The 18,720-nt window shown below is 44.3% G+C and overlaps 1 protein-coding gene across 2 annotated transcripts in view; it reads right to left on the bottom strand.

Moving 5' to 3' along the window:
- The window catches only part of Ncapg2 (non-SMC condensin II complex subunit G2), a 77,229-nt gene extending 60,559 nt beyond the window's left edge, over positions 1 to 16,670 (bottom strand). The window contains exons 1-7 of one of the 2 annotated variants that reach the window (XM_045160698.1): positions 16,592 to 16,670; positions 13,671 to 13,809; positions 13,302 to 13,419; positions 7,605 to 7,793; positions 7,155 to 7,269; positions 2,789 to 2,943; positions 275 to 409 (exon numbers count right to left, since the gene is read on the bottom strand). In XM_045160698.1, the coding sequence (XP_045016633.1) occupies positions 275 to 409; positions 2,789 to 2,943; positions 7,155 to 7,269; positions 7,605 to 7,793; positions 13,302 to 13,379 (672 nt within the window). In that variant the 5' untranslated portion in view covers positions 13,380 to 13,419; positions 13,671 to 13,809; positions 16,592 to 16,670. The other variant, XM_045160699.1, reaches the window with a different exon arrangement.
- Between the last annotated feature and the right edge of the window lie 2,050 nt (positions 16,671 to 18,720).

Below are 18,720 nucleotides of genomic sequence, written 5' to 3'. Positions count from 1 at the left end.
CGGTCTGCTACAAACATCTTCCTGGCTCTGACTCAAACTTCCAATCACTCTTAGGTATAATTATGGTTCCCCCAGGGCTCACACAGCCCACCTGCTACCATCCACTTTCATGATAAAATAAGCCAAGACCTGGGAAGCACCTGTTACTGCCATGCACTAAGCACATAGGTCTTGACAGCTACACTGGCTTCTCCATGTAATAGCACAGTGCAAATAGCACCCACATTAGAAAAATATTTGCTCACAGCAGACCTGAAAGGAAAAACCTACTTACCTCTTCTTTCTTGATGTAGTTAACATTTATGAAGCACTCAAGGAGCATATCTTTAATTTCCCTACTTTCTTCCAAATCATAACCAAAGCAATATAAAGCCTGGTGAATATGCCAGAGCCGGCATACATCTGCACCCTGGAATGACACAGAGAAAACAAATGTGTTCAGCCTATTTTTTTTTCCCATTTATGGCAGAATCAAGAAATAGGACATAGTAAAAACAGATTTTTTTTTTTTTTTTTTTTTTTTTTGGTTTTTCAAGGTAGGGTCTCACTCTGGTCCAGGCTGACCTGGAATTAACTCTGTAGTCTCAGGGTGGCCTTGAACTCGTGGCGATCCTCCTACCTCTGCCTCCTGAGTGCTGGGATTAAAGGCGTGCACCACCACGCCCGGCGAAAACAGATTTTTAAATCTGCAAATGCCACTTGTAGATCTACAGAACACTTTTTTGTTTTGTTTTAATATTTTGAAATAGGATCTCATATAACCCAGACTGGCCTTAAACTTACTATGCTACTGAAGCTGACCTTGAACTCCTGATCTTCCTGTCTCCACTTTCCAAGTTCTGGGATTATAAGAGTGCACCATCATGCCTAACCTGAAGAAACAATTCTTTAAAGGATAAGCATAAGCAAAAGCAAGCAAACTCAGAGCTGTTCAACACATATGCTATGACAAGGATACTTCAAATACAGCAGGCGCTAGTCACTGCTGACTAGTAAATTACCAACATACTCTTAGGAAAACCAAGAAGCAAATTGTTTAGTTTTTTGTTTACATTAATTACAACTAATTGTAATTAATAAAAATATATTATTAAATATAAATATATATAAATATAACATTAAATATATAATAAATACAATTAATTTTAATTACATTAAATTTGAACAGTCTCTCCTCATTAGTAGCTAGCACACTCATCAGCATACATGTAAAATATTTTAAAGGCATCAAAAATGGAATCTTGGGGCTGGAGAGATGGCTTAGCGGTTAAGCGCTTGCCTGTGAAGCCTAAGGACCCCGGTTCGAGGCTCGGTTCCCCAGGTCCCACGTTAGCCAGAAGCACAAGGGGCCGCACGCGTCTGGAGTTCGTTTGCAGAGGTGGAAGCCCTGGCGCGCCCATCCTCTCTCTCTCCCTCTATCTGTCTTTCTCTCTGTGTCTGTCACTCTCAAATAAATTAATTAAAAAATTAAAAAAAAAACTTAAAAAAAATTTTATTTATTTATTTGAGAGTGACAGACACAGAGAGAAAGACAGATAGAGGGAGAGAGAGAGAGAATGGGCGCGCCAGGGCTTCTAGCCTCTGCAAACGAACTCCAGACACGTGCGCCCCCTTGTGCATCTGGCTAACGTGGGACCTGGGGAACCGAGCCTCGAACCGGGGTCCTTAGGCTTCACAGGCAAGCGCTTAACTGCTAAGCCATCTCTCCAGCCCTAAAAAAATTTTTAAAAATTTTAAAAAAAATGGAATCTTGATTTAAAATACTGACAAGGAATGAAGAAATGGCTCAGTGGTTAAAGGTGATTGCTTGCTAAGCCTGCCAGCCTGTGGTTCAATTCTGAAGTACCTACATAAAGGCAGAAAAGCCAATGGCACATCTAGCTGGAGTTTATTTGTAATGGCAAGGGGCTCTGGTGCACCTATACTCTCACCCCCTCTCCTTGCAAATAAATAAATAAAAATAAAAAATACTGGCAGGAAAAGTATATTTTAAAATAAGACAAATTATTGATAGCAATTCCTGATACTAACAAGTACTTTTAAATCACACCCTTGGCCAGCAGGGAAAAAAAAAAATCAGACAAGTGGTCAATGTGCAGGCCCAAGGGCTTCTTGTCCTGGCCCGGACTCAGCTTGCAGAGGGTTTTCCAGACAGACACTTGCACACATGTGGGAGTTCAACCGCACGAGCTCTCTAAGAGGCCACCTGCCGTGCACATGCAGAGTTCTTGAGTTAAGCCTTGTCCTCTACAAGTAGAGACTGGGGAGGGCCAAAAAGGTGTGTCCCCAATGTCCTACAGTAACAACAATCGCTTTGGGTGGCAGAATTATAAAATGACTTTTATTTTCAGTGATCAACTAAGGTGAACAAATACATTATTACCTTGCACAGGGAAACAATTCTCTTATCTACATTTCTGAATTATGTACTGAAGATTAAAAGTATGAGAAACAGCACATGTCATAGCAACCCTTCCCAAGTGTTTCCCTCGGTCCAGAGGAACCAGAGAAAATCCCTTGCTTTCTCTTCCTGCCTGAACCAGTATGAGATGGCGGAGGTAGAATAGCCTCCTATCAGTACAAAGTGACAAGAGAGGACAGCAGCCATGACCTCAGTAAGGAACATAAAAGAGGAAGCCTAGCTTTCCATCATACTGTGGAGCTGTGCACCCACTCTTGACCTCCACACATCTTAGTTGTAAGAAATTCCCCTAAACTGGGAAGCTACAGAATCAGGCCCTGTGTAGCCAAACATATCATTAAGTGTTTACTGAAAAAGTAACTATACTGTTTTAGTCTTCAGACTCCTCCTCAGAAGCATGATAAAAGCAGTCTTCCCCATGTCTTCCTTGGCAGGCAGGCCCTTCTCCCACCATCTGACGCACAGATCCTGAATGGAGCTCTGGAGCTTTCGTTCAGACTCAGGTAACGCATATAGAATACCTAAACACAGCACAAGGGTCTTGTTGTTAGACAAGTTCTTATCAGTTCAGACTCATTAGTGTACAGGACTGACTTGCTATACTATAAAGCCTTGCTAAGCAAGCACTGGGTCATGTCAATTTTCCAAATATTTATATGCATCATTTACAGAATTCCAATGTGTAATAAAAAACTGGCATACTGCCAGGCATGGTGGCTCATGCCTCTAATCCCAGCACTCAGGAGGCAGAGGTAGGAGGATCACTGTGAGCTCAAGGCCACCCTGAGACTCTACAGTGAATTCCAGGTCAGCCTGAGCTAGAGTGAGACCCTCCCTCGGAAACCACCCCCACAAGAAAAAAAAAAACAAAAAACACCTAACTTGCTGATGTCGTAAAAAAAAAAAAAAAAAAAAAAAGACCCAACAAAACAGAGAGCTTCAGACTTAGATGCTTCAAGCTGATCAATCCTACTGTCGCTGCAATTCTAAGAACACCAATGGGTCTGGGTCCTAATCATTAATCAACCACAATCCTCTCACAGTATTCTGGCCTCAATTTTTGGCTCAAAGGTGAGACATGTCTGGGAGATGGCTAAATTAATAAAACATTCACCACACAAGCAAGAATACCTGAGTTCAGATCATCACAACCCACATAAAGCCAGATGCAAAATAGCATGAGTATTTGTAATCCCAGCATCCCTACAGCCATATGGGAGGTGGAGACAAGAGAATTCCCAGAAGCTTGTGAGCCAGTTACCCTAGTGAATGCAATGAACAATAAGAGTTTCTGACTCAAGGTGGAAGGTGAGGACTGACACCCAAGGTTGTCTTCTGACCTCGACACACATGCTGTGGCATGCACACACCCATGCACACATAAAAAATAGTCTATGTGCCAGGCGTGGTGGTTCACACCTTTAATACCAGCACTCAGGAGGCAGAGGTAGGAGGATCTCCTTGAACTCAAGGCCACCCTAACACTACAGAGTGAATTCCAGGTCAGACTGGGCTAGAGTGAGACCTCCCAGCTGACAGGATTAAGGGTGTAGAGCAACACACACCCTTAGGGATTTTGGCTTTATAAGGTTATCTGTTTCAATCCCCACACTTTCATACTCTGTGCTGGCTTTTATTGAATATGTATATTGCTCAGTTGAATTTTAGAATTTGCCAGTAAATTGCTCCACCCAGCCCACTAGAAATAATAAAGATCAGGGATAAAATTAATGAAATAGAAACTGAAAAACAATCCAAAGAATCAATAAACAAAGAGTTGGTTTTTTAAAAGAATAAACAAAACTGATAAACCTTAGCAAATATGACAAGAAAGAGAGGACAGAAAAATTAATAAAATTAGAGATGAAAAAGGCACCATTAAGCAGATACCAAAGAAATTCAGAAAATCATAAGGATATACTTTAAGAATATATATGCCTCTAAGTTTGAAAATCTGAAAGACATGGATGATTTCCTTGATTCATGGCCTACCAAAATTAAATCAAGATGAGATAAACCATTTAAATAGACCTATAACAAGTATGGAGACCCAAGCAGTTATAAAAAGTCTCCCAACTAAAAGAAGTCCAGGGCTGGAGAGATGGCTTAGTGGTTAAGCGCTTGCCTGTGAAGCCTAAGGACCCCGGTTCAAGGCTCAATTCCCCAGGACCCACGTTAGCCAGATGCACAAGGGGGCGCACGCGTCTGGAGTTCGTTCGCAGGGGCTGGAGGCCCTGGCGCGCCCATTCTCTCCCTCTTTCTCTATCTGCCTCTTTCTCTCTCTCTGACGCTCTCAAATAACTAAATAAAAATAAACAAATTTAAAAAAAAATAAGATAAAATAAAAAATAAAATAAAAGAAGTCCAGGCTCAGATGGATACACTAGTGAATTTTACCAGACCTTCATGGAAGAACTAACGCCACTGCTTCTCAAACTTTATAGAAAAGGAAGGAATTCTACCAAACTTCTTCTATGAAGCCAGCATCACCCTGATACCAAAACCAGACAAAGACAGAACAAAAAAAGAAAATTACAGACCAATCTCCCACATGAACATAGATGCAAAAATTCTCAACAAGGGCTGGAGAGATGGCTTAGCGGTTAAGCGCTTGCCTGTGAAGCCTAAGGACCCCGGTTCGAGGCTCGGTTCCCCAGGTCCCACGTTAGCCAGATGCACAAGGGGGCGCACGTGTCTGGAGTTCGTTTGCAGAGGCTAGAAGCCCTGGCGCGCCCATTCTCTCTCTCTCTCTATCTGTCTTTCTCTCTGTGTCTGTCACTCTCAAATAAATAAATAAATAAAAATACTTCAAAAAAAATTCTCAACAAAAATATTGGCAAACAGAATACAAAACTATATCAGAAAGATTATTCACCCCAACCAAGTAGGCTTTCTCCCAGAGATGCAGGGATGGTTAACATATGCAAATCGGTAAATGTAATATACTATATAAATGGACTGAAGGACAAAAATCACATGATCATTTCAATAGATGCAGGAAAGGCATTAAGCTCTTGTCTGACTAAATGCATAGATTATGCTCACCAAACTGCCCTGTAAGCACTATACTTAATGTTTATATTAATGTATTAATGCTACTCCCACTTTTGGTTAGAGAAACATCTCTTTTCAGATAGTGGTGACCACTGGGATGATCCAAAAGACAACATAGTGTTGAGAAGAAGGGACAGAGCAGTGTCCAGCAGAAACATCTCTATCACACCCTCCAAGGCTCAGGGTCTGTTGTGGAAGAAAGAATGTAACAGCCAAAGGAAGGGTACAACTCTTTACAATAGGAGAAAAAGATGATGACATCAAAATAAATAAAAGAGAGACTAATGGAGAGAGGGAGGGGATATGATAGAGAGTGGAGATGTGAAGGGGAAAGTGGGGGGGATTATCATGGTTTATTGTCTGTAAGTATAGAAATTGTCAATAAAAAAATTTTTTTAAAGAAACATTCCTCATAATAAAATTGCTTTCTCTATCAAATCAGATCTCTTATGAATTCAGACTAGTGAACTTCCCAAATTAACAACTACAGCTTTACAGTTCATTCAAAACCTGACAAAAACTATGAGGTTGGGCTGGGGAGATGGCTCAAGTGGGTAAAGTGTTCAGGGCTCAAGCTGGAGTAGCCAAGTTCAAGCTCCAGACCCTACATATAAGACAAGAAGACATGGCAGATTTCTATAATTCCAGCATGCCGACAACAAGATGGAAGGCAGCCACAGGACAATTTCCCAGGAGCTCCCAGAGGGTGCAGCAATAAACAATAGCAAAGCAAGAATCCCGAAAGAGAAACCCTGCCTCAGGCTAGCTCAGCAGTTAAGGTGCTCCTCCTGCAAAGTCGAAGGACCCGGGTTCAATTCTCCAGTACCCATATAAAGTCAGATGCACAAGACAGCTCATGTGTGGAGTTCATTTGCAGAGGCAAGAGGCCCTGGAGCTCCCATTCTATTTCTCTCTAAAATAAAAACAAAAACCCTGCCTCAAACGAGATAGAAAAGCTAAAGACTGACCCAAAAGTTGTCCTCTGACCTCCACAGATGCACCATGGCTCAGTGTCAAATTCTCTCCCCCACCTCCAACCCCCGAGGTAGGGTCTCACTGTAGCTCAGGCTGGCCTGGAATTCACTATGTCATCTCAGGGTGGCCTTGAACTCACGGCGATCCTCTTACCTCTGCCCAAGTGCTGGGATTAAAGGCATGAGCCACCATGCCTGGCAGTATGCCAGTTTTTTATTAAACATTGGCATTCTGTAAATGATGCATATAAATCTTTGGAAAATTGAACATGAACCAATACTTGCTTAGCAAGGCTTTATAGTATAGCAAGTCAGTACTGTAATCCCGAGTGCTGGGGTTAATTCTTGGCCAAACTGATGTTATGTTACAATAGCATAAACTGAAAAATGTAGTCAGATATGGTCCTTCAAACAAGCTCTTGTCACTGGTCTTACAAGTTAAAGTACACTACCCTAAGAACCTATAAATAAGAGTTATCCGCTGCTCAGAAATGCACACTTTCACTCTCTGAAACACAGAGACTAAAGGAATTATTCAACAGCACACTCCTCCAGAAAAAGGAAAACAACTTGAGTGCAAAGCTATGCCTTTAAACCACTTCTTCTGACCTCTTCATTGCTCAGGAAAACAGGTGGCTTTCATTTATATTGTGTTATTTTAGTAACCCATTGTTAAATAGGCCTCTTACAATAATGGCACTTACCACTTAATATGATGGCACACTCTAGTAGGGCTGCGTAGTTCTCATGTTCATTTATAACGGATATAGAAGCAAGAATCACAGATGTAATCCCATGTGTTATTTCTATGCTCTTTTTCTACAAATGAAACATTAAAACTTAAGTGAACCAAAATTATCAATTTAAAACTCAATTTTTGGAAGAAATTTAATTCATTATAGTTCTAAAATGAAACCACCACTAGCTTATTTTAATATGTGAATTGAAACTGAACACAAGTCAACTGTCCTAACAGAAGAGAAATGCTGAGTACTAGATAAGGAACAGCAAGCGAGGAAAAGGGTAAAGCTGAAATAAACAGAACAGACATGTAAAACTCTGGGCTTCTACACTTTTTCTTAAAGTTCAATTATTCACAATAAACAACTATTTTTAATACAGAAAAAGGAAAATAAATTCTGAGGGATGAATACCATCTTTGGGCCATGTTCAAACTCCATATCATCTTCACCCTGGACTTCCGCTGTCTGCCATTTATCCACAGGGCTTTCTAACAATGTCTCTGTTAGTAAGTCCTTCAGCCTCTGCCATAATTCCTCCTTCTGTTTCCTTGATAATTCATCTAGTAATTCATTTAAGCTAAAAGGGTCAGAAGCATCTTTCTGCAAAATAAATACAAAATACAAGAAATTAGTTGTATTATTTCCATGACATTAGCAGAAATTTAAGTGTTAAATTAGTTACATGTTCAAGAACTTGGTTGCAGTTTCAAAAAAAATCCTTTCTGAGATGGACAGAGTACTAAAGAAAAATTATCTATTCCTTCCTCTGTGTTTTCTTCCACAAGGTCCTGATCTTTAGTTTAAAATTCACTCACTTAGGGGCTGGAGAGATGGCTCAGTGATTAAGAACTTGACTGCAAAGCCTAACAACTAGTGTTTTATTCTCCAGTGCCCACATAAAGTCAGATGCACAAGGTAGGTGCATGTGTCTGGAGTTTGGTTACAGTGGCTAGAGGCTCTGATGCGTCCATTCATTCTTTCTAACTCTCCGCCTCTCTCTCACTCTCTAATAAATATATAAATATGTTTAAAATTCACTCACTTAGGAAATCCCTCCCCAAAATCAATTGAAACGTCCACTGTGGTGGGTTGAATGAAATGCCCTCCCCCCCAATGGGCTCAGGTGTTCTGAATACTTGGTCCCAGCTGGTGGCAAGTTGGGAAAGTTGTTAGACCTTTGGTAAAGAGAACCGTCTGAGACAAGGTGTGTCACTAGGGGGCTGGCTTTGGGGTAATAAAGCCCAGCTCCAAGCCCAGTGCTCAAGGCTACTTCCTTCCTGCTAGTGTGGAAATGTAACCCAGGCTTCCCACTCAGGCATGTCATGCTTTTCCCACCCTGACAAAACTTCTCTTTAACCTTGTAAGCTGGAAATGACCCTTTCCTTCAGTCACTGCTTCTGGTCAGGTGTTTTGTCTCAATAATTAGAAGGTAACTGCTGTATCTACTAACCCCAGGCCTGTCATTAAGTATAGAAGTAACAAACAAGGGGCTGGAGAGATGCTTAGCAGTTAGGCATTTGCCCGTAAAGCCAAAGAATTCCGGTTCAACTCTCCAGGACCCACATAAGCCAGATGCACAAGGGGTGCATGCATCTGGAGTTCGTTTGTAGTGGCTAGAGGCTCTGGAGTGCCCATTGCCTCTCTCTCTCTCAAGTAAATTAATATATACATATATGTGTATGTATTCATATGTATATATGTGTGTGTATGTATATATATATATATGTATACACACACACACACACACACATATGTACATGTATATGCATATCAAAAAAAGGTATGGAACTGAATAAAGGGGAATTCCTGTGGCCACTCTAGGATATGTATGAGTATATAGATGGTAATAGATTATAACCTACTGAATAAAATAAGCATCAAAGAGACCATACTGATAAGTTAATAACACACCATTTATTAATAGCAATGGCATGTTATACAATGCCACTGTATTAATACTAAGGAAATATGGGGGGAAAAAAGAAATATGGAGTTCAAGCCGGGCGTGGTGGCACATGCCTTTAATCCCAGCACTCGGGAGGCAGAGGTAGGAGGATCACTGTGAGTTCGTGGCCACCCTGAGACTCCATAGTGAATTCCAGGTCAGCCTGGGCTAGAGTGAGACCCTACCTCAAAAAAAATAAAAAAATAAAAAATGGAGTTTAAAATACACCATTTTACAGCCACCATAATAATAAAGTGGGCTATGCCAAGAATCCATAGATGCTAAAACAAGCCAGTAGAAGAGTTCTGAGAAGGAGGTCATCTGCAGTGCACACAGGCCTCTCCAGATTATCAAGAGAAACAGCAAGCTCCCAGGGGAAACCATCGACACCCATAAACTCACCCAGTGATACTGATAGAAATTCACACTCGCACCTGACGGAGCTGAACTGGATCTGACTAGATCAGAAGGAGGTAAAAGGAAGGGCATGCAACAGCCACCTGCCCTCTCAAACCTTCAGTACTGTGACGAGCACAGGAAGGCAGTCAGGCCTACTCCATCAAAGAACACTCAGGAGATATGACAGCTGAAGACACTGTGTAGCACTGGACTGGATCAGGAAAAAGCACAGCTGAATGGGATGTTAGAGAACAAATGTGCAAAATAAATGTGTACTGCCAATAATGGCTAGAGTTCCAGGCCTTGAGGATCTTAATGTGGTTATAAAAGAAAGTACATATGTTTTAGAAAAATGTACCTTGGAATATTTGAGAAGGGACACTATAATTGACTCAAGTAATACTAAAACACAGGGCAAAGAATGCAGCACATGATGATCACTGGCAGATGGTACTCTTGAAACTTTTCTGTAACTTTGTAATTAGTTCTATAGAAGAGAAGGGAGGAAGAGGAGCCACTGAACAAGATTCCCTCTACATTCTGCCAAGAGCGGTTCTTGCTCTCTCCTGCTTTACCAACAAAGAACCTGGTTGTCCAAGTTATTCATATGCTAGACCTTCCCTTTCCTGTCAACCTTATCACCTCATTTACCTGTGGCCTCTGCAGCTTAGAAAATTAGATTCCAAGGCTAGAGAGGTGGCTTAGCAGTTAAAGTACTTGCCTGCAAATTCCCCAGAACCCACATAAGTAGATGCATGTGATGGCACATGCATCTAGAGTATGGTTGAAGTAACTATAGGCCCTGGCACACCCATTCATATTCTCTCTCTCTAATAAACAAAAATTAAAAATATTTTTAAAAGAAAATTAGATTCCACTTCACAGCCCAACTGACTGTTTGCCAAGGTCCACAGTACCTGGTAAACACTCCTTGTCCTTGCCAGGTGAGCTCTGGTACACAGACATTATTTATACTGGTTTTTATCACCAATTGTACAAATGCAGTGGTTGTTAGTGGCACACATCAAAGTACAGCAGACTCAGTTTGCTGGAGAGGCTCACCTCACAGGCCTCAAACTGATTCACTTCGTTTCTTCAGTTCCTATCAGGTTGAGCTATGTAAAACTCATTACACAAAATGGTATTTCAGGGGCTGGAGAGATGGATCAATGGCTAAGGCGCTTGCCTTCAGAGCCTAAAGACTGGAGTACAAGTCCCTGTACCCAAGTAAAGCCATCTGCACTAAGTGGCACATGCATCTGGAGTCTGTTTGTAGAGGCTAGAGGCCCTGGCATGCCAATTTCTCTGCCTGTCTTCTGTCTGTCTGTCCGTCTGTCTGTCTCTCTCTCTCTCTCTCTCTCTCTCTCTCTCTCTCTCTCTGCTTACAAATAAATAAATAAAAATCTATTTACACAAAAAGATTTTTTTTTATAAAAAAGGTATTTCATGGCGCACGCCTTTAATCCCAGCACTCGGGAGGCGGAGGTAGGAAGATCGCCGTGAGTTCAAGGCCACCCTGAGAGTCCATAGTGAATTCCAGGTCAGCCTGGGCTAGAGTGAGACCCTACCTCAAAAAAAAAAAAAAAAAAAAAACAAAAAACAACAAAAAGGTATTTCATATCCTTCAACATGATGAATCAAGCAAAGCACAACCCTAATACATCCATTTTTATTTTGTATGACAAGCTTCATGGGACTGGGTACTAAGTTAAGTGCCAGTACAACTTACTAATGATAAACTAAAAATCAATGCCTCATTAGTAGGAAGATTAGCTTAGTATTCCACCAAGATGTCCATTAGGTACCAAGCAACATCACACAGGCAACAATGGGCTCACCTCTTCAATTGCTTCAGATCCTTTTAATTTTAAATACTAATATACTTCATCTTTAGTTCACTGTAATTTTAGTTGACAGTAGCATGCCACTTGGAACAACCTTTTAGGCTTTAGATATGTATGAGTTACACTCCTAATAAACCACACATATCTACTGCTAAAGCAGATATTTACACAATTACAAATTATATTTTGCTCCTATAAACACTATTGTGATATTGTCTGAATCTGTTATTTTTAAGTTTATAGGATGGCATCCTGTTAGAAGTTCTTTTTTAAAAAAAATATTTTTTGTTCATTTATTTATTTATTTATTTGAGAGCAACAGACACAGGGAGAAAGACAGATAGAGGGAGAGAGAGAGAATGGGCACGCCAGGGCTTCCAGCCACTGCAAACAAACTCTAGACGTGTGTGCCCCTTCTGCATCTGGCTAACGTGGGTCCTGGGGAATTGAGCCTCGAACCGGGGTCCTTAGGCTTCACAGGGAAGCACTTAACCATTAAGCCATCTCTCCAGCCCAGAAGTTCATTTTTTTTAATGAAGAAAAATCATTTCCTAAATGCTACCAGAAAAAAAAAAATCATTATTAGGCTCTTCTCTAATTCTGGGTCTGCTAATTTGATTTTTATTGCTTAATCAACAGGTGAGGCAGCTGAGCTCAGGGCTTCTGGCCCTGAAGTCCCAATTGTCTTAGCACTAGTTCAGGTCTCCACCTTAAGCCCCTCTACTGTTCCAAAGGCATTCTGGCCCATCATGGAGGGCATATCCTACTGGCAGTCATCTTCGCCAAGCCCTCATTCCCATATCCAAAAAGTAGTGTGGTCATCCCTTTAGCTGGCAGCTCCCAGCTCCTACCCTACATTCAGTGCCCATGACAAGCACAGTCTCACTATGTGGCTTGGTTCCTCAACCTGCTCTTTACGTGCAGCTAAAGGACAGTTCCCAAAGGCAAATCTTCCTGTCTCTGCTACTCTAGTTTTCTCTCCATCCTTGGTTCTTCTCCTATAAATAGCACCCACTGCACATGAGACCAACTCTGAACTCCCTATAATGGCAAAAAGGGGGCTGCAGAGATGGCTTAGTGGTTAAGGTGCTTCCTGCAAAGCCTAACGACCCACTACCCACATAAGCCAGATGTGCAAAATGACCTATGTGTCTGGAGTTCATTTGCAGTGGCTAAAGGCCCTGGCATGGCCATTCTTTCCCTCCCTCTCTCAAAAACAAATAAAATAAAGCCGGGCGTGGTGGCACACGCCTTTAATCCCAGCACTCAGGAGGTACAGGTAGGAGGATTGCCATGAATTCAAGGCCATCCTGAGACTCCATAGTAAATTCTAGGTCAGCCTGGGCTAGAGTGAGACCCTACCTCGAAAAACCAGAAAATAAATAAATTAATTAATTAAATAAAATAAAATAAAATAAAAACATAAAGAACTTTAAAATGGCAAAAAGGACCTGCCATATTTCCTGTCTTCTTCCCTCCCATCTATACACCCTGGCCTGCCAAACCTCTTCAGGTACAAACACAATCTGCCCGCTCCAGTCCTTCAAGTAAGAAGGCAGGGGGGCTCTTAGGGGAACTTCTGTTTGTCATTCACATCTTATATAGCTCAGCAGGTCTATTTGCATCTAGAGTTTTCTTGTTTTGTTTTTTTTTTTCCCAGATAAACAATGGTCCCCAAGAATCCACTGGCATAACTATATTGCATTTGGACGCAAAGAACTTTGTTTTCTTTTAGTTTGGGTTTTTGAGGCTAATTTAAAAACCCAGGCTGACCTGGAACTCACTCTGGGGACACCTCACACAGCAGTCCTACTACCTCAGCCTTCCAAGTGCTGGTATTAAAAGTGAAGGGTCTCCATGCCTGGCTTAGAACATTATTTTATACCAAGAATCAAAACCACAATAAAACACCCAACTTACATCAAGTCGAATGAACTGCAGAAACTCCTCAGCCAGCTCCTTCGACACTGCATGTACAAATGTCTCACGTTTTTCCATGACAGATGAAACTGTTCTAATGGCATTTGTTTTATAAACCCTGGTGAGAAATGCAATCATACTGGGACTTACATTTGCAAATGCATGTTTTCCTACAAGATTTTATTTAGTATTGACAGTCAATTGTAAGAAATTCCTATAATACTATGGTAGACAGTTTCTAACAATATTCTGACACAAAACTGTAATAATCTGAAAAATTATTTACAGAAGATAATATCAACATAACAGGTATTACCAATTGTTAATAAAGGTAGCAGCTAAGGAACAAGAATTTACCCCAAAACTCACCTCTCCCCTTTAGTATCTCAGATGGTGGCTCTGGAAGACCCGAGCTAATTCATCAGACACTGGTTGATCCTCGCAGCTGAATTCCACACTCTCTTCCTAAGATGCCGCTCCTCCAACAAGAAGATCCCACCTGACAATCCTCTTGTTATTCAAGAGAGAAGTTACTCAAACTACAGCCTTGGGGTCACCTGGGAGCTTGTTAGATGGTACATAAACCTCAGCCAAAGCACACTCCTCCCACCTTCACAGGATAATTAGTGTCAGGGGACTGTGCTCACCCTCCTTCCCACATGAGATTCCCCAGGAATTTTACTTATACCACCTGATTCTAGCACAACGTACTCAAAAAGAAAAAGGAAGAAAGAAAGAAAACAACCATAAACCAGGGCTGGAGAGATAGCTTAACAGTTAAGGCACTTGCCAGCAAAGACAAAGAACACAGGTTCAATTCCCCAGTACCCATGTAAAATCAGATCCACAAGGTGGCACATGTGTCTGGAGTTCACTTGCAGTGGCTAGAGGCCCTGGCATGGCCATTTTCTCTCGCCCTCCCTCTCTCTCTCTCGCCTAAATAAATATTTTAAAAAATAGTAAAAAGCCAGGCATGGTGGCTCATGCCTTTAATCCCAGCACCTGGGAGGCAGAGGCAGGAGAATCACCATGAGTTCGAGACCACCCTGAGACTACATGAGTTCCAGGTCAGCCTGAGCTACAGTGAGACCCTACCTTGGAAAACCAAAAAAAAATAGTAACAAAAACATAAGCCCAAAGATAGGATCACAGAAAATGATGGAATATTTTTGCAACAGGACCCTTCATTATATTTTTTAAATCACTTTTACCATTATAGAGCAATACAGAAAATTAATGATAGTATTTATAGGGATAGCTTATCACAGTAAATATACAATCCTAAATCTTAATTCTCAATTGAACAGTAGACACTAATCTCAATTCACTAACTCCCCACATAAATAAAGTCAAGCCACCAGGGCTGGGGAGATGGCTCAGCAGTTGGAAGCATGTCATTGCAAGGACTACTGGCCCAGGTTCAATTCCCACATAAATCCAGGCACAAAGTAGTGTGTGCATCTGGTATCTAATGACAGCAGCAGAAGACCCTGAGGTACCTACAAATTAGTTAAAAAAAATAAAAAAGGTACAGCCACTTCACTCCTCAACTTTAATGGCTGACCTATGAATCCTAACTTTTTTCTGATGAGTAAAGGGGGGGAGAGGCCAGGTGGAAGGCGTCAGCTTCCTAACTCTGATCACTATTCTTGTTTATTTAAGTGCATGGGTTTGGCGGTTTAGTCTACAATATGAAATCTACAGATGCTTGACTACCAATTATCCCACTTCTTGATTTGTTTTTAGTTAGTATAGAGCTGGGGTGCTCCCTTCATCAGCCCATGGGCCAGGGCTCAGATGCTCCCTATAGCAGTCCAGATGCTCCCTATAGCAGTCCTGGGGTAATTTCTCACTAGGTCAAGCCCTACTCCAGGGCTGATATCCTCCCAACATCAGCCACAGTGCAGGACTGGGATGTACCCTCAACAGTGGAGGTCCTCCATGATCCTCCCCAGGGCTGGGGTCTTCCCCATTGTAAGTCAAGGTCCAGGCCTGGGGTATATATACCCCAATTCCACCCCAGATCCAGGGGAAGACTCCTCCTCACAGCAGTCAAGATCTAGGGTTGGGGTCCTTCCCATATTAGTCAGTGTCCAGGGCTTGGGTTCTCCCCACATCAGTCAGGGTCCAGTGCTGAGGTCTTCCCTATATTAGCCCTGGGGCTGGGATCCTTCCCACAATCAGTCCGTGTTGAAAGCTGGCATTCTCACCACATTAGACAAAGTCCAGGTCCTGGATACTCCCTATTTCAGCCCCGGACCCTCCCCACGTCAGTCAGGGCCCAGTGTCCGCCCTCCCCACGTGAGGGTCCAGCGTCCATCTTCCCATGTCAGTCAGGGTCTAGCGTCCACCTTCCCCACGCCCATCAGGGTCCAGTGTTCACCCTCCCATGTCAATCAGGGTCCAGTGTCCGCCCTTCCCACGTCCGTGAAGGTCCAGTGTCCGCCCTCCCCACGTCTGTCAGGGTCCAGTGTGCGCCCTCCCATGTCAGTCAGGGTCCAGTGTCCGCCCTCCCATGTCCGTCAGGGTCCAGTGTCCGCCCTCCCATGTCCGTCAGGGTCCAGTGTCCGCCCTCCCCACGTGAGGGTCCAGCGTCCATCTTCCCATGTCAGTCAGGGTCTAGCGTCCACCTTCCCCACGCCCATCAGGGTCCAGTGTTCACCCTCCCATGTCAGTCAGGGTCCAGTGTGCGCCCTCCCATGTCCGTCAGGGTCCAGTGTGCGCCCTCCCCACGTCCGTCAGGGTCCAGTGTGCGCCCTCCCATGTCCGTCAGGGTCCAGTGTGCGCCCTCCCATGTCAGTCAGGGTCCAGTGTGCGCCCTCCCATGTCCGTCAGGGTCCAGTGTCCGCCCTCCCATGTCCGTCAGGGTCCAGTGTCCACTCTCCCATGTCAGTCAGGGTCCAGTGTGCGCCCTCCCATGTCCGTCAGGGTCCAGTGTCCGCCCTCCCATGTCCGTCAGGGTCCAGGACAGCGGTTCTCTTGTCAACCCAGGACCACGTCAGCCCCGGGTGCACAGCCATTCGACGTGCAGGACTGCGGTCCTCGCATCAGCTCGGAGAGCACAGCCAGCACCCCCACGTCGCCCGGGTCCGGGGGACAGGCACCCCGAGTCGGCCGGGCTCTGGAGGCGGCCCTCCCTGCCCTCTCCCGCTCTGGCAGCCCGACCCTCAGGAGCCCCGGACCCCGAAACAGCCGCGGACCAGCGACCCGAGGCGGGCCCGTCGCCTCGCCCCGGCCTCCGGCCCGCCCCTACCCATTCGAATGTCTCCCGCTGGCCCGCGAGCGCCCACCTCGCCCAGGACCCGCCGTTTCCCGCGCTCGGACAGGATTCAAACGCACCGCCCGCGCCCGCGACGCGCCAGCCCGTCCTCGCGTCACTCACCGCCGCTCTCGCGAGACCCGCGGCGAGACCCGCGCCCCGCCCGCGCCCCGCCCGCGCCCCGCCCGCGCCCCGCCCGCGCCCCGCCCGCTGGCCAAGCACCGCCCCCTGGGCGCGGCCCCGAGCCTCGCGTCCAGGCGCGCTCGGGTGGAGCGGGCGCGCGCAGAGGGCTCGTGCCGTTCTGCCGCCCCACCGCCCTTCTAGGGGCTGCACCGGAGGAAAAAGGAGAAGAGGTGGGAAGGGGTGAGAACAGAGGAGAAGGGAAAAAGGAGAGGTGAGAGGAGAAGGGAACGGCGAAAGAAGGTGGGAAGGGGAGCGCAGACAGGAGGGAAGGGAGGAAGAGAACAGAGGAGTTGGGGAAAGGACAGGAAAAGAAAGGGAAAAAGGGACGGAAGGAGAGGAAGGGGCAGGGGGAAATAGAGGGGGGGGGCAGAGTAGAGGGGATGGGGCTGAGGACAAAGAAAGAGGAGGGAGGCCGGGCGTGGTGGTAGGAGGATTGCCATCAGTTCGAGGCCACCCTGAAACTACAGAGTGATTTCCAGGTCAGCCTGAGCTAGAGTGAGACCCTACCTAGAAAAAGCAAAATAATAATAATAATAATAATAATAATAATAATAATAATAATAATAATAGGGAGAGAAGAGGCTGGACCCTTCAAAGGAAGTCGGGTTAGCTAGCTCTGGAGCTGCAGATTCGCCTGGCTCTGCCTCGCATTTTCATAGATGCATTGGGATCACTGATATATGTGTCATTTTGCATCTGGCTTTCCTTGGATCTTGGGGAATAGAACCCCAGCAGGTTAGCTTTGCAACCAAACACCTGTAACTACTCCCTAACCCCTAAGTTTATGTTTAAAACTCACCATTCTCAGTTTAGTTACAGAACAAAACAGACTAAGATAAGCATCTTCAGAGTTGTCCTCCATAAATAAAAGCAGTCTAAAGGAAGATGTGTCGCAGCCAAGAAGACCTCTCCATGACTTCCTGCACCCCAAACCCACCCTGTCTGTCAAGGCGGCTCTTCAGTCAACCCCGTTTTTCATAGCCTCTGACATCCTTCCACCCCTACTGGACTCTTGGCCTCTGGTGGTTTGAATCAGATGTCTCCCATAAACTCATGTGTTTGGTCCCCACTGTTGGCAGGCTGGGAGGTGGAGCCTTACTGGAGGAGGTGTGTTTGGGGGTGGGCTTAGAGGTGGTATCACCAGCTCCCCTTGCCAAAGTTTGGCTAACCTACTGCTGCTATTATCCACCTGCTGTGACAAAAGTGATATCCAGCCTCTGCTCAGGCCATGCTTTCCCCTGCCATCATGAAACATCCCCTCAAGACTGTAAGCCAAAATAAAAACTTTCTTTCCATGCTTTTGGTTGGTTGCTTTGTTCCAGCAACCAGAAAGTAACCACATAGCCTCCCTCACTCAATCCCCAACCCATCCTTCATCTCTAGCTCTCCTCCAAAAGAAGTCACTGTTAGCCCAGTGTGGTGGCACACACCTTTAATCCGAGCACTCCAGAGGCAGGGGTAGGAGGATTGTCATGAGTTCAAGGCCACCCTGAGACTACACAGTGAATTCCAGGTCAGCCTAGACTAGTGTGAGACCCTACCTCGAAGAAAAAAAAAAAGTCACTGTTGCCTATTTCTCAAAAATCCTTTCCAGAAATATTTCCTTGCCTTCCTTTATATTGTAAATGTCCAGCATGGGTTCTGTTTTCTGGTTTTAACTCAAAGGTCTTAGAAAGAGGCACCAGAAAAAGCCAGTCCAGCCAACTGGATTAGATATTGAGTACCTGCACAAAAGCAGCTTTAAGTTAGTGAAACTTATTTTTATAATTTGTATTTAGCCCAAAATATCAAAAGTTTAATTCCAATAATATAAAATTATACTGTGAGGAGTAGTGCTGATCTACAGGAAATTCAATGCAGCTGAACAGAGTCAGGGAAGGTCAGGGAGGACCCACTCTGTTCTACCCTTCTGAGCAGAACACAGTCAGAACTGCTCACCTGTTTCATGCAGGGGCTCTGTCTTCCTTTCTGACCAAC

Source organism: Jaculus jaculus, chromosome 10 (genome assembly GCF_020740685.1).
Source record: "Jaculus jaculus isolate mJacJac1 chromosome 10, mJacJac1.mat.Y.cur, whole genome shotgun sequence".
In the NCBI taxonomy this organism is placed as follows: Eukaryota; Metazoa; Chordata; class Mammalia; order Rodentia; family Dipodidae; genus Jaculus; species Jaculus jaculus.
Note: the sequence above shows the minus strand (reverse complement) of the source record. Positions and strands in the feature narration are given on the sequence as shown.